Raw genomic sequence first — 27,163 nt, forward strand, 5'->3', positions numbered from 1 at the left:
AGTGCCAGTGGCTGAATCGAAGTCTTAGCCCAGAAGGTTGGTGCCTTACTCTTAGGCCTCTTCCGGAAAATATACCTTATTTCTTACTTGCCTCCTCCTGCTGCGCCCCCCGCCCCTTTGCTATTAAAGCAACGAATGGAGAGAGATTTCACACACTGCTTGACTCTGGTGCTCATACCGTTTATGTTGGAGGGTGTCAAATTGTCATTGAATACTTGCTGAGGGCTGACTCTCTTAGTTGTGCTTGAGCACATTCTGCTGTACCTATGGGGGGTTTCACTTCTGGTCCTGTTTGTACAACTTGTATTGCTTGCACACACCTAACTCTTGTACTCTTGCTTGGCACATGTGAACAGCACTGAGCATCAAACTGCAGCCTCAGGCTGACAAGGCAGACAATTTTGAGCCATTCCCTAGGCCAGAAATTGACACAAGATGTAAATTTACTTAACCTTCCTGTCATCCTCTCTCCTCAAAGACTTGCTCAGCTAGACTCAGTTCCACCATTATGGAATGTAAATAATTCATTATTAATCAACATTCCACTGTAATGGATCAAATATTATTTTGCCTTTGTTTTTACTTTTGGTTTTGGGGGCCATACCTGTGGTGCTCAGTTCTGCTTGGGCGTCACTCCTGGTGGTGCTCAGGGAACTATATGCGGTGTTGGGCATCAAGCCCAGGTAGATTGTGTTCGAGACACGCAGCCTACCTGCTGTACTGTCTCTAGGGCCCCTGTTCTGCAGTTTTTTGGGGCTGCATTTTAGTTATGATGTTTCTTGTCTTTAATTTCTTAAAAATGCAATTTTTAAAAATTTCTTAAAGCAATGGGGCCTGAGCGATAGCACAGCGGGTAGGGCGTTTGCCTTGCATGCGGCCGACCCGGGTTCGATCCTCGGCATCCCATATGGTCCCCCAAGCACTGCCAGGAGTAATTCCTGAGTGCAAAGCTAGAAATAACCCCTGAGCATTGCTGGGTGTGACCCAAAAAGCAAAAAAAAAAAATTCTTAAAGCAACTGGATGTTAAGGTATTTCTGCAAGTCTTAGAGCATAGATGCCAGCTAGAGTATACTCTAGGGGCATGAGGACTCTAGTCACTGCCCTCTTGCCTTTTTTTTTTTTTTTGGCGGGGTGGGGCACACCTGGTGGTGCTGATTCCTCCAGGCTCAGGGAAACGTGCTGTACCAGGAATCACACCTGAGAATCAAACCTGGGCTTCCCACAGGCAAGGCATATGTTCCAGCCCTTTGCACCATCACCCTGGCCTTGCCTTTGCTTCTCAGTCCCCTCCTCCCTCCACATATGTGTTTATGTTGTCCCGGGATCCAGAATATCATTGATAAATCTAATTTAGTCACAAGCTTTATTAAGTTTATGTTTAGTGTTAGAGTCCGATGTGCATCTCGAGCAGCACAGTTGAAAGCCTGCATTTCCTCTGCCTCTCTTCAAACTTCATCTTCGCACAGCACATCTCAGGTTAGCTAGCACTAAACTGTTCCTTTCCTCGGTTAACATAAAGAATACAGAGCTACCCAAGTGGCCGTGCTTGTATTTGAGCCCAGGTTTCTGAGGAAAAGGGTTTTTGGGTTTTTTGTTTGTTTGTTTGTTTTGGCTTTTTGGGTCACACTTGGCTATGCTCAGAGGTTACTCCTGACTCTGCACTCAGGAATTACTCCTGGCGGTGCTCAGGGGACCGTATGGGATGCTGGGAATCGAACCTGGGTTGGCCTTGTACAAGGCAAACGCCCCACCCGCTGTACTATTGCTCCAGCCCCATTTGAGGAAAAGTTTTGTGCTCTTTTCACTGCCCATTGCCTTTCTGTTACACTGTTTAGTTACATAGTTGAAAGAAAGTACGCAATTATGTAGCCACAATTATGTACCCTGGAGGCGGGGGTGGGGGAGAAAACTCCAGTAGAGTGTTGTTTCCTGTAATGAATATTTGGAGTGCTTTCCCATGGAGAGAAGGATGGGTTTATTTTGTCTTGCTTCGCAGATTCTCTTCTAAGTAGTAGTTATGGAAGCACCACCTTTGAAAACCTGCCCTGAATTGAAGGGCTGCCCTTTCAAGGTGCTGAGAGTTAGGAGCCTGGGGGTGTGATTGGAGAATGGATGGGGAATTAAATTGGTTTTCTAGCTCTGTTCTGTTCCAGCCTTCTCTTTGTTTTATTCTTCTTTATCTTCTCCCTTTGTGCTTCTCTTGCTTGAGGGGCCCTGCCATTCTGGAGGCTATTCTGGAGGCTTAGGAATCACTCCTAGCAGTGCTCACCCCCTTAGGGGTTCAGGAGATTGAACCCAGGTTGGCCATGTGCAAGGCAGGCACCCTGCGTGCTGTATATTATTGCTCCGGTCTCTTTCCATATTTTAAACATGACTGTAAAGTGGTTTGAATTTATAATTTTCCCAATACTATTACCACAGGGGGCTCTTTAACTGGAAATAAAAATTAAAGAAGTGAGAGGATTTACTGAATGAGTAGGAGGTGCCCTGTTGAAAGCCTAGTGCGGTATTTATTTTCTCGCTCAAGGTTTAGTATCCTCCGTGCTGACTTCCCCAGGTTGTTATTCTATTTTGTTACTAGTTCCCAGTGGTTGTATAGGCGTACAACCTATATGAGCTTTAGGGCTGTTAGGGATTGGGTTCCAGACCACTGCAATAAAGTGAATATTACGATAAAGCAACTTACATACTTTTTTAAGTTTCTCAGTGCATCTAAAAGTTACGGTTCACTATAAACATAAATCTAAGATGGAATGATATTTAAAAACGTACAATGCAGATACTCTAAATATGACACAGGGACATAAAATGAGTACACGGTTTTGGATAACTGTCAGCAGAAAAACCTTGACACACACCTTTTGCAAGCCTGTTTCTGCTTTTTCCTTCTAATGCAGCATTGTGAAGCACAGTAAAGCACTCCTGCTGACCTGAGGCACACTTTCATAGGAAAGCTGGGTAGACACTGTTTGCCTGGCCAGAGGCATATATACTGCAAACGGAAAATGTGGGTAGTAAGCAGTGTCAGATTCTCCACTGACTACGAAGTGGCTTCTGAGAAAGGATTGTTAGAATTCTCGGCCACCATCCATCTTTGAAAGTAGTTTCTGAGGTCAAGAAGAAAAGGATGTTGTCTTTCCTATATCTCATTAATTTTTGCGTTGCAGGCACTGGTTTCTGTCACTGGGAAATTGGACTTGCTCTTGAGTATGTGGGCCTTTGAGTAATATAGGAAAGATTTGCCTATAAAACTTCAGATACGTATGAAGTCGTAGCTTTTTGTACAGTTGAGGTGGTTCTAGGCTTCTCTCTCCTTACCTGTAGGATGGCACTTGCCAGTCCCTTCACTGTCCTTTCCCCTCCAGTGTCCAGAGACCTAGTCCTGTCTCACGCTGTCCTTCCCCCGTCCCCTCTGCTGTATGAGTACCATGTCCTGTCCGAAGCAGTATTAGTCCAGTGAATTTTTTCTGTCCGGTCTGGACTGGAGCAGTAGCACAGCAGGTAAGGCCTTTGCCTTGCATGTGGCCGACCCGGGTTCGATTCCTCCACCCCTCTCGGAGAGCCCAGCAAGCTACCAAGAGTATCCCACCTGCATGGCAGAGACTGGCAAGCTCCTTGTGGCTTATTCGATATGCCAAAAACAGTAACAACAAGTCTCACAATGGAAACGTTACTGGTGCCCGCTCGAGCAAATTGATGAACAACAGTGCTATTTTTTCTGAGTCTGCGGTCTGCAGCTGGAAACCCAGAGCCTGTGTTCCTTGCTGGATCTTGCTGTTCTGGAGTCGCTAGCCTGGACTTTCAAGGTTCATAGCCCAGTGGCTCTTTGTACCTTTGGCTTTTCTTTGTTCTCAGGCCATGGGGTGAGAATGGTGGATTTCCTGCCTTTGGTGCTGAACAGGGTGAGGGATCAGAGAGGAAGTCACCTGGCTAGTGCTCCCTTGTGTTTGTTTAGGATTAAAATGTATTTAGAATTTGCCAGAGGGACTGTTGAGTTGATTCCAGTTTTGTTGGCAGTATCCAAGGCGTCCTCATCAGGAGCCAGCGGAACACACACACCTTCTTCTCTCCATCACAGCTGACTGGGGAGCCAACCTGGGCGACATCAGTGTCCTAGAGTTTCTTGCTAGCCTGTCTGATCTGGGGTTCCTTGGCCTTGACCTCCACAGTGAGCGCAGATGTGTTGTCTTCTCTCTTCCCCGTGGCTGACTCAGTGGTCACAGGGAACTTGAGAGGGACTAAGCTAGTTTCTCGTGGCCCTGAGCTACCCTCCTCCTCCCGAGTTGTGGATCTTCCTTTTTGTGTCTGTGCTTTTCTGGCCTACAAAGTCTTGACTTCAGCCTTGAGAGTGGTAGGCGCTTCCTGCCTGGCTGTGGGCGTGGTCTTCACAAAGAACTTTTGCCCCTTTTATATCTTACTATTTCTCACCCACAGTCATTTTCCTTGCTGCCTCTTTAGAGGAGGAGATCATAAGAATCAGTTGAATTAACTAGATTATCAGCTGTCCCACCCTACCTCTCTCCATTCATTGTGACATTTTTTTTTTTTAATGTAGGAGCACTGCTATTTATTCAGCCATTGATTAAGCTGACTGAATTGGGCATGAACTCCACATTACTTTTTAAAAAAAATTTTTAAAAATTTTATAAGTTTGTTCACAATGTTTGATTATATTCAATATTCAGACACCAATCCCACCACCATTACACCTTCCCACCACCAAATTCGGGATGTTTTCATCCCAAAACCCAATCCCTGTCCCAAAACAACCGTTATAGTATTTTTCGTATTGTCTGTTATGAAGAGCTGCTGAACATGCTTACAAAAAAGTGTTCATATACAAAACAGTGTGAAGATTGTTCTATTTTGGCAGGAGCCATTAAGACATCCTATAGGATATCGCTAACATTTTGTTAAAGTTTGGGTGATGTGAACTTTGGTGTGTGTATATATATATATATATATATATATATATATATATATAAAATGTGAAAATGTGTATGTATGCGCATATATATATACTTCCCTCTATGATTTGTTGCCTACCATCTGAACCCCATCAAATGCGGTGTGGTAATTATGCAGAATGGGTAGGGAGTGTTTCATGATGTGTCGCGTGGCTGCAAAAGCACCCGCGTGGTCCAGGAAAGTGTTTACTCATATGTGAAGCTCAGCCCAAGTGCATGGGGAGTGGCCTTGAGCTTGGCGGTGGTTGGGTTGTGGGGGTTTTTGGCTGCCGGGGCTGTGTCCCTTGGGGCAGGGAGGGCTCTCACCTGACCCCTTCCGGGGTGCCCCATGTGAAACAGCCTGGCGCGGAGTCTGATGGCACGGTTATGGGGGCCTCATGTTATGCTCCCTTTTGGGACGAACATCCTTGTGATCTGGATGGTGTCCGATCTCCACATTACTTTTATTTTAATTCTATCCTGAATCACTGTCATCCTGTTGCTCATCGATTTGTTCGAGCGGGCACCAGTAACGTCTCTCATTGTGAGACTTATTGTTACTATGTTTGGCATATCCAGTACATCACGGGTAGCTTGCCAGGCTCTGCCATGCGGGCACGATACTATCAGTAGCTTGCCGGGCTCTCTGAGAGGGACGGAGGAATCGAACATGGGTCGGCCGTGTGAAAGGCGAATGCCCTACCACTGCGCTATCACTCCAGCCCATTCTGAATATTAATTTAATTTTATTATTTTGTTATTATTTCCCCCCTTTTTTTCATTCATTGTGAGATACAGTTACAAAGCTTTCTTGTTTGAGCTTTAGTCATACAATCATCAAACACCCATCCCTTCACCAGTGCACATTTTCCATCATCAAAATCCCTAGTATTGCCATCCCCACCCCTGGTCCCTGTTCCAATCCTTCCAATCCTTGCTGTGTTGAGCTTATATAGCTGAGCCGGAGGTGGTTTGTGGGTGTGTCTCCCACATTCCTAACTCTTGGCCATTTAATTTCTTCGTAAACTTGCTCCCAAGTTGTTGGGGTCCGGACAAAGGCACAGCAGCAGTTTGGGAGCATTAGGAAGCCTGAAGGTACTGTCAGGCTGCTGATGCACTTGCCCCACAGGTACAGGTTGACCTGATGGCATCACCATACCCCCTGTGACATTAATTTTTGCATTGCAGTTACTGGTCTCTTTGTCCTTTGTTAACTTAGTTTAAGGAAATGAATTGTCAGAAGCCTGAAGTTTTATATGTTTATTTAGTCACCAAATGCTGTGCTCAAAAGTTAGGATGGGAGGCTGGAGATGATGGGAATGCAGAAATGAAAAAGAGTTTTCCTCCTTAGGTAAATGCGAAAGTAAGAGAGGAGAGGAGTAAGAGAGGCGAATTCTCCCTATAGTACTTTTGGAAGTAATTGAGGTTATCTCACTGTTGTCTGAAGCCTTTAGAGAGGAAAGGTTGGGCTATCTGTGCAACTAACTACAGTGAGTGGAAGAGCTTATATGTCAACTGATGACCGTTGCTCTCATAGTATCCCGGTGTCCCCTGGACTGCAAGGGTGCTTTTGGTGACTGCAGAGAAGAACCCCACTCTTGGGGCCTCTCATTGATGGAGGGTCGTTTCTGGTCATAGCTTCTCAGGAAGATGTCTCATCCCCAAATCTAACTTTTCTCTCTCTAGACCTTTTTCTGCCGTGGGGATCTTTTTACATTTGAAAACAAGTTCTTTGACTTACTGAGTAGAAAGTCTCTCTTTGAGTTGTTTGCAGAGTCCCCAGTACTGGGCATAGACTGGCGATTGGAATCTGTCCTCAGAGCCCTTTCAAAACTGTACTCAGTGCCTTGCAGGTCCCAGAGGGCAGAGGGTCTAGTTGGGCCTCCTGTCGCTCTGGATCCAGACAGCATGAATCAGATGGTTTATTTGACTGCTGGACTGTATAGCCACAGAGCGTGAAGTGCTTCTGCTATGCTGCAAGTCGACACTCAGCTTAGGGTAGGTCAGCCCAGACTCTAGCGATTTTCCACAGGCACCCGTCATCCCGAACCCAGCTTCCCAGTTTCCTGTCACTGGGAGGTAGCAAGATCAAATCCAGGCCCTAGACAGTGAGTGGCTGCACCCTTAAAAAATCTGCTTCCTCTCATTTGTCACTTTAATTGAGGGATGAGTCTCACACACAGAAAGGAAAATAAATGTGTGAGGTAATAGTTGTGTTCATTAACTAGGGAGTGAAAATTCTTTCACATTGCATCTCAGTAAAACAGGAAAATAGCTCGGAGACAGTCTTCTAAAATTAAGGTGTCCTAGGTGAGGCCACCGACAGAGAAACATTCCAGGTTATTTCTCATTTGCTTCTAAGTGGCATCAAAAAGTGGCCCTGGATTTTTGGCCTGTCAGGCTTGCTGCTTTATTGCTGTGCCAGCTCGAGGGCACTGGGACCCCCTCGGAGCCGAGGCAGCCAGCAGCAGCTCTGCTCTCAGCCTGCGGCCTTCCCCGCCCGGCCCTGCTTCAGCTTCCCGGTGAAGGGCCGACTGTCTGGCACCTCCTGGCTTGCTGATGTGTCCCCAGCTTTCTGTGAAGCTCGGTGGTTAAAGTGGCAGGTGTTCTTCTCCTTCCCTGTCCCGAATCACTTTCTTCTCACTTTCACCTGTGCGGGTGGCCTGTGCAAACGAGGACACTGCAGGCTGGGAATAAACATGACTCAGGCAGGCCCCTGAAGCGCTGTTCATGTCCATGCCTTGCATCATGCCCTCTTCTGTCCTAGTTGCTAACCTCCAGCCTGCCTTAAAAGATGACGATGATGGGGCTGGAGCGATAGCACAGCAGACAGGGCATTTGCCTTGCACACGGCCGACCCGGGTTCAGTTCCCAGCATCCCATATAGTCCCCTAGCACCGCCAGGAGTGATTCCTGAGTGCAGAGCCAAGAGTAACCCCTGAGCATCGCCAAAAAGAAAAAAAATAAATAAAAGATGATGATGAGTTGGGGTCATCACCTATGCCTTTTGCGCACGTGCGTGCGCACGCACACAACACAGAGACACACACTCTTTTTATCTCCCCCCTCCCCCAAGACCTCAGCCTCTGTAACAATGCATATTTTGTTTACTTGCTCTGCATAAGCTACTGCTGGACATGTGCAAAGGATGAAACAAAGTGGGGCTTGATTAAAGGAGAGATGGGGATGAGGGTTCCTGAAGTGAGGGCTTTACATTAGTCATCTAAGAGAAGAGGTCTGGGTTTTTGTAGACGTTGACACAAGGCATGCACTTTAACCTTTACTCTGTCCTTCCAGCCTCAGGATACCCCCCCTTTTTTTTTAAAGCTTAACTAGTCAAGTGACTAATGAAATAAGATTAAACTATATTGTCAGAAGCTGGTATATGTATGTCAGGGTTGGTAATATTTTGGGTTATGATTTTGAACTGAAGAGCTAGTTTCAAAGGCTTAAATTTTAAACTTTGTGCCTGCCAAGTTTGGTGTAAGCTGCTGCGACTTTTGTAATGGGAGTTTTTTCTAATTTGTTTTGTTCCTAAGTTTGGCACAGAAAAATCAATGGAATGGAGTTCTATACTTTGTCTCAGTATTTTAACAAGGAAGAGTATGTAGATCGTGTCATTGTGGTCTCAGAAGGAAGTACTTTCTACTGTTTTCTTCTTGCTCCTCTAAGTCTCTCCCTCTCCCCCATTAATAATGGAGTCAATGTTCTACACCCACAGACACAGATGTCTCATGACAGGTTGTGCACTGTATAATAGATGGTTTAGTGACCTATCTAGAAGAGTTTACTAGGGGTTCTGTCTAACATCCATGTTCTTTTTCAGCAATAATTTGGACTCTTTGTACCTCAGCTTGCATTTCGTTTTTGAGTATCGAGTCCATTCCCTCTAGTTATTGAATGTTATCTTTAAGTAGTTGCCCTACCTGGCCTCATACAAAACATTTCTATTTTTATTGAGGCTTGTAGGAAAAGTGCTGAAAGAGAATCAAGTCCCCGGAGATTCATGAAGGAGACCCTGGGGGTGGGCTGGGGTGTTGGGAGACCAGGTATGATTTTTGGGTATTGGGAAATGCTCTCCCTTAGAGCTGGAACTCTAGGAAATTGAGTTGAACTTGTCCTTCGAGATTGACTTTGAAGGAGGAGGGAGATTTCAGTGAATCAGTGTTGGAGTTGGGGAGAGTTGTGTGAAGCAGTCATAGCCCACAGTGTGGCAGGTTTGGGAACGATACGAGCCTGCTGTCCTACTCTGAGGCCGTTAGAAGTCTTGGAGGAGAGGGTTTTGGAGCTGTAGGTCAGGTGGTTCTGAGGACTGCCAGGTAAGGGGATCAGAGTATAATATTTCTTGCTGGTTATGGCTCAACATTTCTGCCCGTTTGTTCTGTCATGGTTTTCTTTGTCTATTACTCTTGGGTTCTGTTCCCTTCTCTGCTGCTGCCCTTCCTAATCTCCCTATGTGAGGGCCTGGTTCACTCAGTACTTTTGATTTATGGGGAAACAGTATGTTTTTATTACGTTTGCTTGGAATGTTGCCTGGATAATATACACCAAGGTGAGTGCAGTGACAGGAGTGTCAGAGAAGTGTAGGTGTGTCTGGAAGAGCCCTGTCTGAAGAGATGACACTGAACTCAGTCTCTTTCGGTGGGTGGTGGGGTGAACGTACCCAGCACTACTTGGGGGCCACGCCCAGTGCAGTGCTGGGGGATTTTGTGGTGCTGGATCTTGTTATGCCTTGAGAACTTGCTTGTCATCGTAAGATGGTGATCCTTGGGTGTGGAATGATGGGAGCACGAGGGGATGTTAGAGAGTGCACAGTGTTTGTGTGGAAAGGGGGGAAGGCGGGTGGGAATAGGTTGGTCTGGGGGTATTTACTGTGAGGATAGGAGTGACGTGACGGTACAGGGGGTGGGTGGGCAAGCTTTGTGCTTAGTTGAAGAGAGACAGCAGTGGTGGAAGGAACTGTAGGCAGGGAGTGGTCAGGAAGCTGGACTAATGGTGCCACTGATGTTCCCCAGCACGGAAAAGGCCAGGACAGGATGACCGGGTGACAGGGGTGGAGAGGAGGATGCCTCACTACTGAGACGTGATTCAGATGTACTATTCATTTCAGGTGTGTGACACAGTGACTCAGTATTTGTGCATATGGTAGTAAATGTATTTAGCATCTGTCACCAGTCCTCGTTATAAAATATGAAGTCACCTTGTATGTTATGTCCTCTGAGTTTGAATTTTCTCACCGGGAGATTGTGCCTGTAACATCTTCCCCTCCTGTCCCGTCTATTTCCTGTATCCATGAATTTGGTAGTGGTTTGGTTTTATATTCTACCTAAAAGTCAGTCAGATCATATGTTGTCTTTCTCTTTGACTTAAACATATCTTCACATACTGTTCTCAAGATAATATGTTAATGCAATTTGCAATACTTTATTTTTGCCCTATAATATTACTTTGTGTATATATACACACATACATAAATTTAGTATTTCTTTTAGTTTCTTTATCCATGTTCATACATTCATCCATGGATGGACACTTAGGTTGCTTCCATGTCTCGGCCATTATTAATCGAGCTATGATGAACCTTGGGGTATATATCTTCCTATCTTTAAAAAAAAAAAAACCTGAATTTATTGTTTTGGGGTTGTATAAAAACTGTGGTGAGCCCAGTTGGAGCCTGGGTCTTTCTGTGGAGGATCTTGTGTTGGACTTAGTAGATCTCCGTGAATTCTCTCGTTGGGACACTTCTGTGAGCACAGTCTTCAGAGGGTCAGGGTTGGAGAGCTGGCAGGCCTTGGTGATGGCGTTACAGGTGACCTTGGCGGAAATCACCCTGGGCTGCAGGGCATCCTTGGAGTAGGTTAGTTGTCATCCATACCAGCCCCAGCAGGAGCTGCTTAGGTACAGTGATGAGACTATGCCAGGGCCCTGGGTAAGCCTGAGGCACATAGTACAGAAACTCAGAAGAGGTTTACCTTCCAAGGGAGTGTGTGGCGTTTGCCCCAGACTTGGCCCTCTGGAGAGCTCGGCCTTTCCAATGGCACTAGCTCCCCGGAGCATTTACCACCTAACTGAAATGTCAGTTATAATCCCCAGTGCTGAGAAATGCCTTAAACCTGGTCTGCTGGCCAGTGTGGCTCTGTTTTTGTTTAAATATATAATCTTTCAATACTTGTTCTTGAGGGATGGCCCCAGGAAGGAAATCAGATTTCTTCAGTGACAAGGAAAAACAATAAATCTTCTTCAAGAACTTGGTCATCATGCCATTGACCAAGTTGCTCAGCTTGAACTCTCCTTGTTCTTGGCCCCTGCCCCTGCCTGTCTCTGGCCCTGTCCTGACCTGGGTGCCGAGGCCTCCCGTAGCACCCTGTGTCAGCTGCATTTGATATGTTCTTGAAACAGGAGGCATATGGTTTTGTGAGTTAGTGTTTGTCTCCCTTGGATTAGTAGCCAACAGTGGAATTGCTAGATCATATGGTAGCTTCCTGCCTCCATCATTAATGTCTCTGAAGACAGAGTACTACAGAGCCCCTCTTGGTAGTCTTGAGATAGAGATAGCCCAGGGAATTAACATGTGGTGCAGTGGTGTAGGGTTTGTATGTAGTTGGACCTGTTCAGACCATTAATCTAGCATTGTTCAGCTGTGGGAGGCTCAGGCCATCCTTCTCACAGGCTCAGGACCTGATACTCCAATGCCTGCCTATTGAAATGAAGAATTTCGGGGCTGGAGCAATAATACAGTGAGTAGACAGTTTGCCTTGCATGCGGCTGACCCGGTTTCGATTCTCAGCATTCCATATGGTCCCCTGAGCACCGCTAGGAGTAATTTCTGAGTGCATAAGCAAGGAGTAATCCCTGAGCATCGCTGGGTGTGACCCAAAAAGACAAAAAAAAGAATAATTTCATGAAATATTTTGAGATCCCATCACAGTGCTTGTTGGCAGGTGGCAGGCCATTCTACCAGAGATTTCACAGGGACTGGAGAAAAGTGAATCTTTTTTTCGGGTCACACCTGGCAATGCTCAGGGGTTACTCCTGGCTCTGCACTCAGGAGTTACTCATGGTGGTGCTGGGGGGACCATATGGGATGCTGGGAATTGAACCTGGGTCAGCCGCATGCAAGGCAAATGCCCTACCAGCTGTGCTATCGCTTCAGCCCCCAGAAAAGTGAATCTTGACCACCCATTTGGGGTTGTCATACTAAGCCAGAATTACAGCAGAAACCATAGGTGAGTGCGGTGAGCCCCTTTGACTCCTTCTGAACATTTCATTCTTCGAGATCCTTTGAACTCTGTCCTGTTTCTCAGGAAATGTGGATGCAGATTTACGGTATCACAGGTACTGGAGGCATAAATGGGCACCTCTCTCCAGCCAGTTCTTTGTTGTTGGCTTTCTCAGTGCAACAGGAATGTAGCTATGATCCTATTTATTGTACAGAAAGATAACATTTTCCCTTACCCTGGAGTTTTTGTGTTTTTTTTCTCACTTTTTGCTTTTTGGGTCCCAACCAGCGATGCTCAGGGGTTACTCCTGGCTCTGCACTCAGGAATCACTCCTGGCAGTTCTGAGGGACCATATGAGATGCCGGGGATTGAATCCGGGTCGGCTGTATACAAGGCAAACGCCCTACCCGCTGTGCTATAGCTCCAGCCCCAACTCAACTCTAGTTTTAAGCCAATTGCTTATACCACGGTTTCTCATCCTCAACTCTGTTGGTGTTTTGGGCTGTGTAGTTCTTTGTTATAGGGCCTATACTGTGAATTATAGAGTGTTTATCAGCATTTTTGGTCTCCACCCAGTTGGTGTCAGTGCAACCCCCACACCAAATTGTGCCATATTGTGCCAGTGCCAAATATGTCACCAGACAACAAAATTGCTGACTGTGGCAATTATTACCCTTAGACTTTTTAGTGGTAAGGGAAAAATAATCCTTAAACACTCCTTAGTATCTTAAATTCGTTTTTATTTTCTTCTTTTTTTTTTTTAAACCTAATTAGAAAAATGTCACACCCGGCAGTGTTCAGAGTTTTACTAGCCGTGCCAGGGATCAAATCAGGGCAGGCTGTGTGCAGGACAAACACCTTAACCCCTGTACTCCAACAGCAGACAACTTAACTCTAGCCCTAAGATGGTTGTCAAGAAAAGGTCTCATTTTTATTATATTGGAGCTGAGTGCTGGTTTCTTTTTCACTTGTTTATAGAGACTTCCTTTGTGCTACTGTCAGAGCAAATTCCGGCGGGGAAGGGCTGGGGAGTTCCCTCCAAGGGCTGGCTCTCATGCCTCCACGCACGGGGCCCTGGGCGTGAGCTCTGGCACCCGCAACTTCCCTGTCACCATGTGAGAGCCCTGGCGACCCCCAGCACTGCTGAGGGGGCACCTGCAGAAATTCCTCAGCTTGCGATTTTGGTTTTGGTTTGGCTTGTTTGTTTGTTTGCTTTGGGGCAAGAACCAAGCAGTACCCAGGGCTGAATCCCGGCTCTGTACTCAGTGATCACTCCTGGTAGGGCTCGGGGCGGCCTAAGGGGTGCCAGCGACTGACCCAGAGCTGGCTGCGTACAAGGAAGGCTTTTTACCTGCTCTACTCTCTCTCTGGCCCCTCCGCTTGTCACTAGCTTGCCTTTTAGGGTCAGGAATGTAGCTCAGTGGTAGACTACATGCCTCCAGTGGGTTCAGTCCCCTGTATTGCATAGTAATGGACTTTCTAGACTGTTATAATGGAATGATTAATTAGTATAAAATTTTTAATTTGTATTTTAATTTTTGATAAGTTTGGTCTGTTCCAAATAAATCGTATTTATGGCTTTAATTAAAATACGACAGATAGTAGGGGGTCAGAGAGATAGTACAGCAGGCTTGCCGTGCATGTGGTTGACCCAAATTAGATTCTCAGCACCCCATATGGTCCTCTGAGCCGTACCGAGATTCCTGAGCATAGAACCAGGAGTAAGCCCTGAGCACTGTTGGGTGTGGCCTCATATGTGTGTATTTATATATGTGTGTGTGTATATACATATATGTGCATATATGTGTTGTGCAAAACTGCACAACACAACATCTATAAAAGTAACTGTTAGGTACATATATCTGACAGTTATATGTATAAATAAATAAAATTGTATGACAGTTAATTTTCTGAATGTTGTGTTGTGCAGTTTTGTGACTGCCTGCCAAAAAAAATGAGCATAAAGTTAAGGCTTGGAGAGGTCCTGAATAAATGCTTTCTTTTTGCAAATACTGAGAAACTTTACCCAAGGAGGGAGTAGTCAGAAAACACACAAATTTTCTTATATTCTGGGAGTTTGAACTTCGGGAACCAATTTATTTTGGACTAAATCTGGAAAAATCATTTGAGTGTTGTAGCCAGAAATTCTTTTAGGCTATCCTTTTCCAGCCTTGTCATTTGTCTGGAATGTTAAGTATTGTCAGTAGTTTAACAGTCTTTTAGGATCTTGTGTTTAAAAACGGGACAATCTCCAGAAATGGATCTGAAGAGGTTTGGGTGTAAGATTAGATTTTTTAAGTTATTCTTTGGAAAACATTGAGATGGAGAATACTTTATAGTTCCAAATTTGAAAAATCTGGGGTTTTTCAAAATCTGGCTGGCAGTGCCAGGTGTCTAGTTCATTTTGAGCTGAGCTAAGGCCACAGTGAACAGTGGCAGTGGGCCAGTGGGTCCAGCACAACCTTGCTACCTATAGTTGCAACCTTGTGAGGAATAATACATTCTCATGGGGAGGGGGTTAGGGTAGAGATTTGGGGCCACATCCAGCAGTGAGCAGGTGTTGGATAAGATTGGGTTGTCCTTCCTCCTCCTGCAGGGATCTTAGGTTTATTGAGTTACTCCCACAGTAGTGCCCCTGAGGGACAGTCAATTCCATTAGACACTAATAATCCTATATTGGGGGGGGGGCACTCAGAGAGATAGTACAGTGAGTAGGGCATTTGCCTTGTACGCGGCCAACCCGAGTTCGATTCCCAGCATCCCATGTGGTCCCCCAAGCACCACCAGGAGTAATTCTTGAGTTCAGAGCCAGGAGTAACTCCTGAGTATCGCTGGGTGAGACCCCCCAGAAAATCCTATATTGCTTTTCTCTTTCCTTTCTGTCATTTGCATGGTTTGCAGTGTCCTTTTTGTATAGACACAGGAAGACAGTTGATGCTATGCTTTTGTAGCATGGGAGTTAATTGACTCCTAATATTATTTACTCCTGGGCATCCATATTTGCTTGTTTTAAGCCTCAGTTGCCCTTAGTTCCTAGCACTCCAAACGCAGGGTCCCAACAAAGTGACTGGATGGATCCAGGACAAGCTGTAAGCTACCCTGGCATCTAAAGGGGACAAGCTAAGCACCTTAAGTATAAGTTAAGAGCATGGTCATGGAATAAACTCTGTCATGACCCAAAAAGAAGTAACTGAATAAGGACCCTGCTGTGGTTAGGATAGACTAACCTGGCCTGAGGACTATAGTCTGGGATATATAGCGAGATGTCCCAGGCTCTTCGTTAAGCCTAATATCTCTCTTACTGTGTTCATACAGAATGACTAAAAATATTATAAGAAGTAAATTCACTATGATTGTTTAAGCGGATTACTAACTGAGGATGAAGGAGAAAGCAATACACTCTGGATGGAATCCTGCGCTTGAGCGGATCTCCGAGTAATCTGGAGTGCTGAACCCTCGGATGAGATGTTGTCCTTGAGTTAATCCCCTAGAATTTCCCCTGAAGGAGTGGCTTTACCTCTGTTATCACAGTGTTCAACCCCACACAAGGGTGGTGGTGTACCACCACCCTTCATGTTTCTATGTAACTGTGCTATAAGGGGTCCGAGGGGGAGAGGACTTTGATGTCTATGAGGAGACTAGGATGATGGGACTATGATGACTGGACCACGACTTAAACTACTGTAAGGGACTTTGCTGGGAGGAGAGAGAAATAAACTGACTACCAGCCAGCCAGCCTGGGGCCCTGTTTCTCCATTCCCCTGGTCCTTTGTCCCTCCGTCACCTCTGTTAACCGAGGGCCCGCAAGGGGAACAGTTCTCAGCTACCGAACTCTTGCTTTTCTTGAAACCCACACTCGGGCTATTCTTGGCTCTGTGCTTAGGAGTGACCTTAGGTGTTGCTTGGGATTCAAACCCGGGGTGGCCACATGCAAGACAAGTACTTTAATTTCTGTACTGTCTCTCCTTCTACAGCGTTCTCATTTCTTTTTTCTTTTTTTTTTTTTTTGCTTTTTGGGTCACACCCGGCAATACACAGAGATTACTCCTGGCTCATGCACTCAGGAATCACCCCTGGCGGTGCTCAGGGGACCATATGGGATGCTGGGATTCGAACCCGGGTTGGCCGCGTGCAAGGCAAACGCCCTACCCGCTGTGCTATTGCTCCAGCCCCATCATTCTCATTTCTTTAAGACATTTCTTTTGGGTCCTGGTCACTACTAGGAGTGATCCCTGTGTGCAGCGCCAGAAGTAAGCCTGGAGCACCACTGGGTGTGCACCTCTTCCCCCCCCCACACACACACTTCTAACTGAATTTCTTTTGAACATTTTACTTATTGTTTTGGTTGGTTTTTAGGCCAAACCCAGCAATGCTCAGGGGTTACTCCTGACACTGTGCTCAGCAGTGCTTGGGGATCGTAGGGATGCCAGGGATTGAACCTGAGTTGACTGTAAGGAAAGAACACTACTCACTGTACTATCTCTCCTTTACTTTTTTTTTTCCTTTTTGTAGCTTTCTTGTTTTGATCAGGCTGGGTATTGGTTTTGGTTCATTTAAGTCCAGCATGACTAGTTTCCTAAGTTTGTGTCTCCTTGACTATATAATTCTTTCCTATCACTGTTCTTAATTTAAAACTTTTCTGTGATCCTTATATTTCAAGTAGGGAGTTTGTGAAATACGAGGTATGTGTATTTAGGTTGCTTTGTCGAACTCCTTTTGGTATTTTTATTGGAATGATGATAGATATAAAAATCATCTATAAAAAAAACCAGTAAACTATACCATTTAAAAAATCTTTGATTCCTGGTTATTAAGAATCTTTGAATTTATTAAAGAAAGACCTAGAGTATCTTCCTCATGACTTGCACCAGATCAAACTGATGTGTCAGGCGTGCAACCACGGTCGGACTCTCTTGATAACCATTCCAGGGAGCTCCCTACCCTGTATTTTCAGTATTTCCTGATATATAATTTTCAGGAAGAAAGAATCAGAAACAAGTCGTGTTTGTTGACATCTGTGTGCCATAGTATATAATTTAATGTATGTAGTAAGTAAAAACAGTCTTTAGTCACTCCTTATAAAGGGTTTCTCTTACAAAGTATCTTGAGTTGCTTTTATTTTAATAAGGTATTAGTCATACTTGGATCATGCAGTGTGTTCTGTGAAATGTGATCACTCACATTTATCCTGTCTTACTATGGGCTGTCACCCTGCTTTGCAATTTGGGCACATAATTTCATTTAAACCTCTCGACATTCTTATGATAGTATTATTGCCAGACCATTTTATGTTTGAGGAAACTGAGATTTCAGAGAGGTTAAATGACTTGCTTAGGGATACAGATTTAATTATATCTGGTAGATCAGTCTCCAGAGTAAATAAGCACAGTAGATTTAAAATTTTAATTACATTCTGTGTGTGTGTGTGTCTGTCTGCCTGTGTCTGTGAGAGTCTCCATCCAGGGACTGAATCCAGATCTTTACATGTACTTTACCACTGAGCTACATTCCTGACCAAATAATGGTTAAATTTAAATAATTTAAAATAATAACATTTTGTGTAAAGAGGCCATGGGGAGAAGGATTCTAATTGGAGATCAGATGGTAACAACTCTAAAGATCTTGGTGTGACTCTTGGAGGGGAGGGGTTGGGGGATTTCTGTAGTTGCCACCAAAGGTCACACTGGGTCACACTGTGCCAGGGTTGAAGGTGCTTTAGCATTGGTTGATGCCATAGTTCTTTTGAAGTTTTCAGAAAATCTGTGTTCTCCATTATCCATTCATTCGGTCTAATGAGCATTAAGTGGGATTCTCCGGGTCTTTTGGTGTTGTTTCTGAAAATTGGTGTGTTTTTCATGGGCAGCTGGTTGTTGCCTTTCTGACCTAAACAAGCTGTCATTCCCGATCTTGGGTTCTTCTGACCTGGAATCCTAAGTATCTTCTTTTGTTCAAGATTCTCCCTCCCACCCTTTTTCTTGGTCTACATGTAATTTTGTGCTAGACCTTTAAGTTAGATCCTAACAGCCCCCCACCCATTCTTCTTTATAGATGAGGAAACAGAAAGATATAATGTAAATCCTCCCAGTAATGCAGCTGATACGGCAGAGTCAGTGCTTGAACCCAGATCCCCAGACTATTGTTTCTCTGACCTGCAAGAGGGTTTGTTTGTTTGGGTTTTGGGGGCCACACAGGCAGTGCTCAGGTCTTATCCTGGCTTTGTGCCCTGGCACAGCTGGGGGTGATTCCTGAGCACATACGGGGTACCTGGGGTCTGATGTCGGTTGCCACGTCCAAGGCAAGCACCCTGTCCTCCTGCCTGCTCTGCTGTCTGCCCGCCTGCCCACCCCAACCCCAGGGACTTTCATGGCACAACACAGCCATACTGTTGTAATTTGGTCCTATAGACAGACCATTGTCGCCAGTACATGAAAGGTTTTTGGAATCAGAACGTACCTTGGAGAGTCCTTAGAATCCGGCCTTCTTTTGTTGAGGTGAGAAACCCAAGTGATTTGGATAAAAGGGAACTAACTCGTGGGAGGTAGAATGGTTATTTTTAGGTCTGAAGATCTAAATCTGGCCAAAAATCTGGCCAGATGAAAACTTTTAACAGAGGTGTGATTTTTTCCTCCCCCTAGAATATAAAATTACATAGTGTATAAAGGAGGGAAAAGGATGTTTGCTGCATAATGTCAACATGACTGTTCTTCGTAATAACATGTTAGAATAAAGGAGAAAAAAAGGGGTTGGAGTGATAGTAAAGCTGATAGGGTGTTTGCCTTGCACACAGCCCACTGAGTTCTAGTCGTCAGAAGCCTCCTACAATAGATATTACAGTACTTGTTTTCTGTTATTAACGACATTGGATGTGGGATCACCCATAAATAACCTTCAAGATACTCTCCTATCTTTTAAAGATATTTTCCCTTTTTTAAGAGTCTGTACTTTGGGCCCCGGAGATGGTGCAGTAGGTAAGGTGCTTTCCTTGCAAACGGCTGACCCAGTTTCAATCCCCGGCGTCCCATATGGTCACCGAGCCTGCCGGGAGTGATTCCTGAGTGTAGAGCCAAGAGTAACTCTTGAGCTTCGCTGGATGTGGCCCCAGAACAACACAAACAGAAAACAAACAAAAGAATTTCTGGCTTCATTTTTTTGTTTTGCTTTGTTTTTGTTTGGGGGCCACACCCAGGACTCAGGGCTCAGAGGTCACTCCTGGCAGGGCTTATGGGGACCACATAGGATGCCAGGGATCAAACCCGGGTCGACCTGTGCAAGGCAGACACACACACTACCCGTTGTACTATCTCTCTGGCTGTTGTTTGATTTTTAAAATAACATTTTATCTATCATACATTGAAGGCAAGAGATGGGTCTTTGATTTGTTTCCTTCACTGGGTTTAATTATATGATCTGGTAGATGTGAGGGGGACTGAAGCTTCCTGTGTGGCTGTGTAATTAGTTTCAGACAAAGCTCCTGGAGCTGTAAACCCTGGCCTGAGGAACCCCGAGTCCTGGGACACTGTGGGGAGAGTTCTCACCACCCACACTAGAACCTGATAAATGTAGGCTGATCTGCAGAATTGTGAGTCTTTGTATGCCTGTGTCTAACAGATAATTACTTTAAATGAAAAAGGAATAGTTATCTGTAAATTGACTGTAGCTAAGAGTTTTACTTTGAAAGCACAAAATTAATACATACTGATTTAGACATTGCAATCAATTTTCTGCTGTAAAAACAGATTAAATATTAAACTTCATATTAGATGGGATATTAATTAATACCTTCAAAATGGAAAAAATTTTGGTTGAGTGCCACCAGTGGGGCTGGAGCGATAGCACAGCGGGTAGGGCATTTGCCTTGTACGCAGCCGACCCAGGTTCAATTTCCAGCATCCCACATGGTCCCCTGAGCACTGCCAGGAGTAATTCCTGAGTGCATGAGCCAGGAGTAACCCCTGTGCAATGCTGGGTGTGACCCAAAAAAGAAAAAAAAAGAGTGCCACCAGCACTGGCCAGAGGACAGGTAGGTGAGCCTGTCAGAGATCACTCCTGGCAGGGCCTATGGGGACCACATAGGGGTGGATTGAGTAAGGGAGTTTAATTTTGACGTTTTGTGACATGTTTTGTGAGATGGTCAGTAAGATCAAAATTCACATTCTTGGTGCTGGAGAGTGACCATTGCAGCCCTGCGTGGTCCCCCAAGTACCACCCCGAGTGACCCTGAAGTACAGTGCTGGGGTCTCCCCTTGGCACTACTCAATGCCCTCCCACCCCAGTTTTGCACTTCCCTAAGGAAGTTCTCGTGGCTGGCTGCCCTGGAAGAAGCATGGGGTGCCATGTAGGACGGGGGGCTTAGAATCAGACTCTTGTTCTGAATCCTCTGTCTCTGAGCATCTTTAAAGTTTCGGGTCATGCTGTCTCCTTGAAGAGCTCACAAACTGTAAAACGATAGTCCCTCTCTGTATTTAAAAAGGTATTTTAGAGTGAGGTCTACTTTCTAGATGTTGCTGTCTGATGTTTACTATTTTTTTTTAAGTAGCCTTATTAATTTGTAAATTTATTTTGGGACTCCCAGCAGCACCAGGAGTAATCAGAGGGGCAGCCAGCATGCTTGGGAGGCTGTGCAGTGCCAGGTGTTGGACTTGGGACCTTGCACATGCTAGGAATGTGCTCTGTTTATTTTAACTATCTTCCTGGCCTACATTTATTTACATTAATAATAGCTCTATTGCATTATAATCCATCTGCCAAAATATTTGCCCGTTTGAGGCTCAGGGACTGTTCCCAGTATGCCCAAGAGATGAGGCTGTGTTGGGGACCAAACCTGGGCCTCTTGCTTGCAGAGTATGTGCTCAGCCCCTTGTGGATTTTTCATTTGGTATAATGTTTTCAAGGTTCATCCGTGTTACACTGTGTATTATTTTGTTACTCCTTTTTAAGCCCAAATAACTATTTTGGACTATCTTTTAATGATCAAGTAATTTGGGGGCACTTGGAATTGAAACAGTTATTTTTCAGATAGAAAGTGTGTGAACTGGGGCTGGAGCGATAGCACAGCGATTAAGGCATTTGCCTTGCATGCGGCCAAGCCGGGTTCAATTCCGAGCATCCCATATGGTCCCCTGAGTACCGCCAGGATTGATTCCTGAGTGCAGAGCCAGGAGTAACCCCTGTGCATCGCCAGGTGTGACCCAAAAAGGAAAAAAAAAAAGTTAGCATGTTAATTTTTCATTTATTCTCTCTGTGTGCATTTAATTGCAGCTGTCCTCATCTCACTCGGCTCAAACTCCAGGACATAGCAGAAAAGAGACAGACTTGTCCAGTATGATAGCTGCTGCGTGCTACTAAGTGTAATTAAATTACATAAGATTTAAAGTCACCTCTCAAATCATACTAGTCATATTTAAGACTCATTTGCTTCTTTGTAATAAGTTCTGTTAGAGAGTATGAGTCTAGAAAATGTTAATTTGAGAGGAGTTGGAGGAGCAGGCAAGATGGCAGAGATCTGCATGGAATTGTAGAAAGGAGTGCAGTCTTGGAATTGGGAGAATGGCAGAAACTTTGGCAGAACCTTTTTTTTTTTTAATCTAAGGTGTAGTAAAATATGGCGAATTAAAAAGGGAAATTGAGGGGCTGGAGCAATAGCACAGAGGGTAAGGCATTTGCCTTGCATGCGGCCGACCCGGGTTCAATTCCCAGCATCCCATATGGTCCCCTGAGCCCCGCCAGGGGTAGTTCCTGAGTGCAGAGCCAGGAGTAACCCCTGTGCGTCACCGGGTGTGACTCCCCCAAAAAAAAATAAAAAGGGAAATTGAAAAGTTGAAAGAAAGGTCTTAGGAATTGAGTTTTTCCTGCATTGCCTCAGATTAGTGATAAATCCAAATCTACCCCTTCATTTTACAGGTGAGAAAAATGTATACTTACCGGTGGGCAGATTCAGTCTAGCTTTATTTTGTGTCTGCTGTGGGAAGCAATGAAATTGACCCTTGTAATTTTCAGCGTCCTGTAGGAAAGCTTAGGGAAAGGCGGTGGAGCGAGAACTCGAGGGACTGCTCTGGAAAGGGACGTGGGAGACGGGCGCGTGGAGAGCAGGAGGGCGAGGGCGGAAGGGCCGTTTGGTCGTTACTGTACAGCATTTTCTACAAGGGGTGAGCGAGCTGGCAGTTGGGGGAGGGGAGACTAGAGCAGAGGGAATCTGAGGACTTCCTGTGTTTCGGTGGATATTAGTAACAGCCTTTTTTGTTGTTGTGCGGGGCCTTGTCACTTGGAGGGTGTAGCATGGCCTTAGCCCCATACCCCCATTCCTGTCGTCAAACCACTTGATAGTTTTTCTTCTGTCACAGCAACATAGAGCTGAAGTGTTGGAGCACAGTATAGGTAGAATAATCATTAAGGCTTTAGTATGAATCTTTTCTTTTCCAAAAGGTCATTCACTTGGGAGAATTTCTCAAAACGTGAATTTCTCAAAATTTTACTTAGACATAGAAATTAGACCCATCTTTTCTTTTTTTTTTTTTTTTTTAGTGGGGTGCTCACAGGAGCTTCTCAGTGTCATACATAAACCTCCTTATATTCAAAATAGGCTTCTGTTTTTGTTATTTGTATTGCCTTACCCCAAATGAGCTTTGTGATGAAGAAGCCTTAAGAATTTTTCCAGTTGACTTTCCATAGTGACATGCAGCACCTACTTTTCAACATACTTAGTTTTCAAATGGTTCAAAAGCAAATTCCTAGGGTTTCCCCCCAGTTTTGCTTTCAGTCTGATGCCATTTCTTTCCACAGATTTGGTTGTAAATGCATCACGAAGAGAGAGCGCAGAATGAAGAAGGCAAGCAGGAGTGTTGGCGCGGTGCCTAAGGTGTCTGGGATAAGCAAGCCGCCAGCAGCAGAGAAAACCAAGCCCGAGAGCAGCTCTGCAGCGTCCACCGGAGGCAAACTTGTGAAGCCCGGGGCAGCAGCAGCGTTGTCAAAGGTACTAAAGGGGCGAGGTGTGCCTAGGGGACGGCTTCTAGGAAGGGAGTCTTTGATCTTTGACTAGGCAGTATTTAGGGGTCGCACTCAGCTGGATGCGGAACCTTTGGAGGAGCACACGGCGGTGGACTGACTTGGTCTGTTGTTGTTTCTTTTTTTTTTTCCCTTTTGAGTCACACCCAGCGATGCACAGGGGTCACTCCTGGCTCTGCACTCAGGAATCAACCCTGGCGGTGCTCAGGGGACCATATGGGATGCTGGGAATCGAACCCGGGTTGGCCACGTGCAAGGCAAACGCCCTACCCACTGTACTATTGCTCCAGCCCTGGTGTTTCTTTGTGAGTGAAGCCGACAGTGGGCTTATTTGTCTCGAGGCACCTGTCTTATGCAGTTGGTGCTCCTGAGAGCTGGAGTCTGCCCTGAGGGAGTTTGTGGACTCACGGCAGGAGAAAGTCACATCAGGTCGTGAATAAGTAAGACACAGGTGGAAAGTCAGGTGGCTGGGAGAGCAGCGAAGCTGTGGAAATGGTCGTAAGGAAGGAAATACTGTGTCTAGCCTGAGTGAGTTTTGTGGAGAGAATATGTGATCGAAGTCTCAAAGGGGGACCAGCAGTAACATCCCTGAAACTCCTGGGTGGGAACTTTTATTCCCACCCACCCCCTCATATACCATGAGCTGTTCATTCTTTGACAGTTAACCTAGTATTAATCCTCGTCAAAATTGGCTGGTAATTATTTAGTGAGAGTGTAGCTCATTTTCTTTACATCCCTACAGAGGCTGCTGTAGTCCTTGTGAGTATAGCATAGCAACTCATTAAATCACGGGCCTCAGGAACAGGCTGACCCAGACTCAGAAAGGAGAATCTGTAAAATCACGTAGTACAGGCCTGGAACTGCAAGTGCACGGTAAATGATGGGTTGTGGCATTTTTATTGATTAGCTCTAGAACCCTCTCCAACCCAGCATTATTTCCTGAAAATAACCGTCTTCCTGTGGGTCTTAGTGTCTGCGTTGGTGGGGGCCGTCCCAGGGACAGGAGGATTCCAAACCCGTTTCTCTGCTACTCTTAGACATTCATTGGACAGAGAGCCATGCAGTCCTCCATCCAGATTTAATTTATTTGTTCTTCACTTGCTTGTTTTAGGGATGTGGTGAATTAAGTTGAAAAAAAACATAACACTTGACTACGGTGACAATTGAGAGAGGATTTCTGCCAGTTTGATGGCAGAATAGCATTGGGGCCAAAAGGCTCTTGTTTTGCATGGGTTCAGTCTGTGGCACCTACGCCAACATTCCCCACCTCTCATCTCCATCTCCTCCCAGTGTGGCTCTGGGGAGCCCTAGGCAAAGCATTGTGGCTCCTGGGGGCTCCCAAGAGCTGCTGAGGTTGGTACAGGTGGTCCCTGTGGAATCCTCCTCCTTGGACCGACCATCACTAGGACTGGTTCCCAGGCCCTCCTGGAGCAGTGCATGGGAGCCCCTTCCCCCCCCCCAAAAAAAAAAGAAAAAAAGAAAAGAAACTACTTTTGTCCTTTCAGAGCTTTGCTATTACTGAGTTATTTTAAGAAACACCTCACGGATGATTGAAGGACTTCCTTCTATGTGTTGAAAGATCTAGCAAGAAATGCTGGTTTATTTAGCCCAGAGTGGTTAAAAATTAACATATACTTACTCCTTAGGTTTGGAGGTGTTAGAAGATTTTTTTCTGATGAGTTACTGGGTGTCATCCCGTGTCTGAGGATGGAGTCAGGAATAGACCTTTGCCCTACTTCCGTTAATCTAAATCAATACTGTGGGTTATTTCCTTGGTGGCAGTGCTGCCATTCTTTCTTGTAAGGTAGCCAGCAGTTTCTGACCTGACTGACTGGTTGCTCAGTCTGCGGCTGCCTTTGGAGTGGAGCACCTCTGTGACTGCGTGACCTGTTCTTGACTTGACTGGAAGAACAGGTTGAGACTCTGGCATTGGATGTACTCTGCCGCCTTCCTCCCTTTCCCTCTCCTCACAGCCAGACAGTGACTGTGGAGTGTGGACTGAGCAGGCAGGCAGATCTGGAGCTGCTGGTGGTTTGTCTTGCATAGTGAGTACAAAACAAAACTCTGCCTACCTATCGTATACCTTCTTGTCTGTGCACGTGCCAGCTTTCCATAGCTATGGCTCTGTGTGTTGGCTGGTTTATTTAAGAAGGGTGTGAGTTTGTGCTAGTATGTGTGTGTGTGTGTGTGTGTGTGTGTGTGTGTGTGTGTGTGTGTGTATTTGGGGAACACTTTACCTGAACTACATTCCAGCAACTGCTTTTACTTAGGAGAGTCATTGAAGTAAGGGGACTTAGAAGGGAAAAGAAAATAGCAGGAATGAACACCTCCCCCCGCCTCCCAAGCAAGCAAACAAAACCCAGGCTGGCTATGACACAAACTTTTGTGTTGCTTTCATGATTTCACTATGCTTCTGTGCATTTCGTCTCCTCTTTCAACTTGAGTTCTTATGACTTTGATGGGCCATTACTGATTAAGTAAGTGAACGAAACATTTGAATTTTGATTGTTTGAATAATACACACACACACACACACACACACACTTTTGTGGACAACCACACATTTATATCTGTTTTATTTGTATATGTATTTAATTTTGGGTGAAATTCAGCAGTATTCAGAGGCAGTACTCCTGGCTTGGACCTTGGGAGTTGGGTCCTGGTGGTATTCAGGGAACTGTGCACTACCGGGATCAGACCCAGGCATCCCGTGTTCCAAACGTGCTCTTTCACCCATAATCTGGCCCTTTATATATTTTAGAAAATTTTCCCCATACCCCACTGTGCTCAGGGATTATTCCTGTCTCTCTGCTCAGGGGACCACGCAGTGCGTGAGTTGGACCAAGAGTACTGGCAGGCAAAGCATGTTCCCCAGCCCTTTGAGATATCTTCCCTTGCTTTTTTCTTCCTTGTTTTTTTATGATCATACCCTGCTGTGCTTAGGGTTTTACTCCGGGCTCTGTGCTCAGGAATCACTCCTGGTGGTGCTCAGAGGATTACATGGGCTACAGGGGATAGAACCTGCACTGGTGGCAGGCAAGGCCAGCGCAGCTCCAGCCCCTTTTCTGATTTTTAAGGCTTTGTTATGCTCTAGTGATATCAGTTCTTTGTGTGATACTGCACTTCTCCCAATAGCTCATTAGCATTTTCCTTTCTTTTTTGTCTTCCTTGCCTTTGTACGTATTGATGTTGATGTAGTATTGATGTTGATGTTGCGATGGCTGGAGGCCAGACACCGCCTAACTGGTGCCGCGTGCCTGGGGCTGCATTCGGCTGCAGTGTGCTTGCAGGGCGCGCACACACTTGCCGTTGCAGTGCTCAGGGCCTTCCCGCCCTGCTCACAGGTACACTCACGCAGGGGCACCCGCTTGAAGTATATTTTGAAGTATATATTGCACACTAGGGCTGGAGACATGGCTCAGAAGTAGAGTACGTGCTTCACACCCAAAAGGCTTTGGGTTTGATCCTTAGCATGAAAGAAAGAAAGGCGCAAATTGCAAAACAATAATAAAAATGTCACAAATTTGAAAAAAAAAGTTTAATTTGTTTGAACGTTAATCTTTCTTGTCTTGTTTGCAGTGAGACAGATTTGACCTAGCTAATAGTTCTGTGTTTCAACTTTCATAACTGGAAGATGAGAACAGAATCTACTTATTTGGAAGAGTCACATTTACAACAGAAAGAGACTTTAGAGGTTATCTACAAACCATTTTAATTTGAAATGAATTGTTTTTTGTTCTTGGGGTCACGCCCAGCCGTGCTCAGGGATCATTCCTGGAAGAGGCGGGGGACCATATGGAGTTGAACCCGTGCAGGCCATATGCAGGACTAGCACCCTCCCCATTACGATTGCTCTGGTCCCTTCACTATCTTCCTTTTTTTTAATTTTATGTTTTTATTTATTTATTTTTAATTAATTTATTCTTTTATTGAATCACCATGTGGAAAGTTACAAAGCTTTCAGGTTTAAGTCCCAGTTATACAATGCTCGAACA

The 27,163-nt window shown here is 45.2% G+C and overlaps 1 protein-coding gene across 1 annotated transcript in view; it reads left to right on the forward strand.

Annotated features, from left to right (window-relative positions):
- The window catches only part of SPECC1L (sperm antigen with calponin homology and coiled-coil domains 1 like), a 114,611-nt gene that overhangs the window by 14,956 nt on the left and 72,492 nt on the right, over positions 1-27,163 (forward strand). Inside the window, exon 2 of the mRNA XM_055119046.1 lies at positions 22,947-23,136. Within this exon, the coding sequence (XP_054975021.1) occupies positions 22,984-23,136 (153 nt within the window). The 5' untranslated portion in view covers positions 22,947-22,983. The remainder of the gene's footprint in view (positions 1-22,946; positions 23,137-27,163) is intronic.

Source organism: Sorex araneus, chromosome 11 (genome assembly GCF_027595985.1).
Source record: "Sorex araneus isolate mSorAra2 chromosome 11, mSorAra2.pri, whole genome shotgun sequence".
NCBI classification, from domain to species: Eukaryota; Metazoa; Chordata; class Mammalia; order Eulipotyphla; family Soricidae; genus Sorex; species Sorex araneus.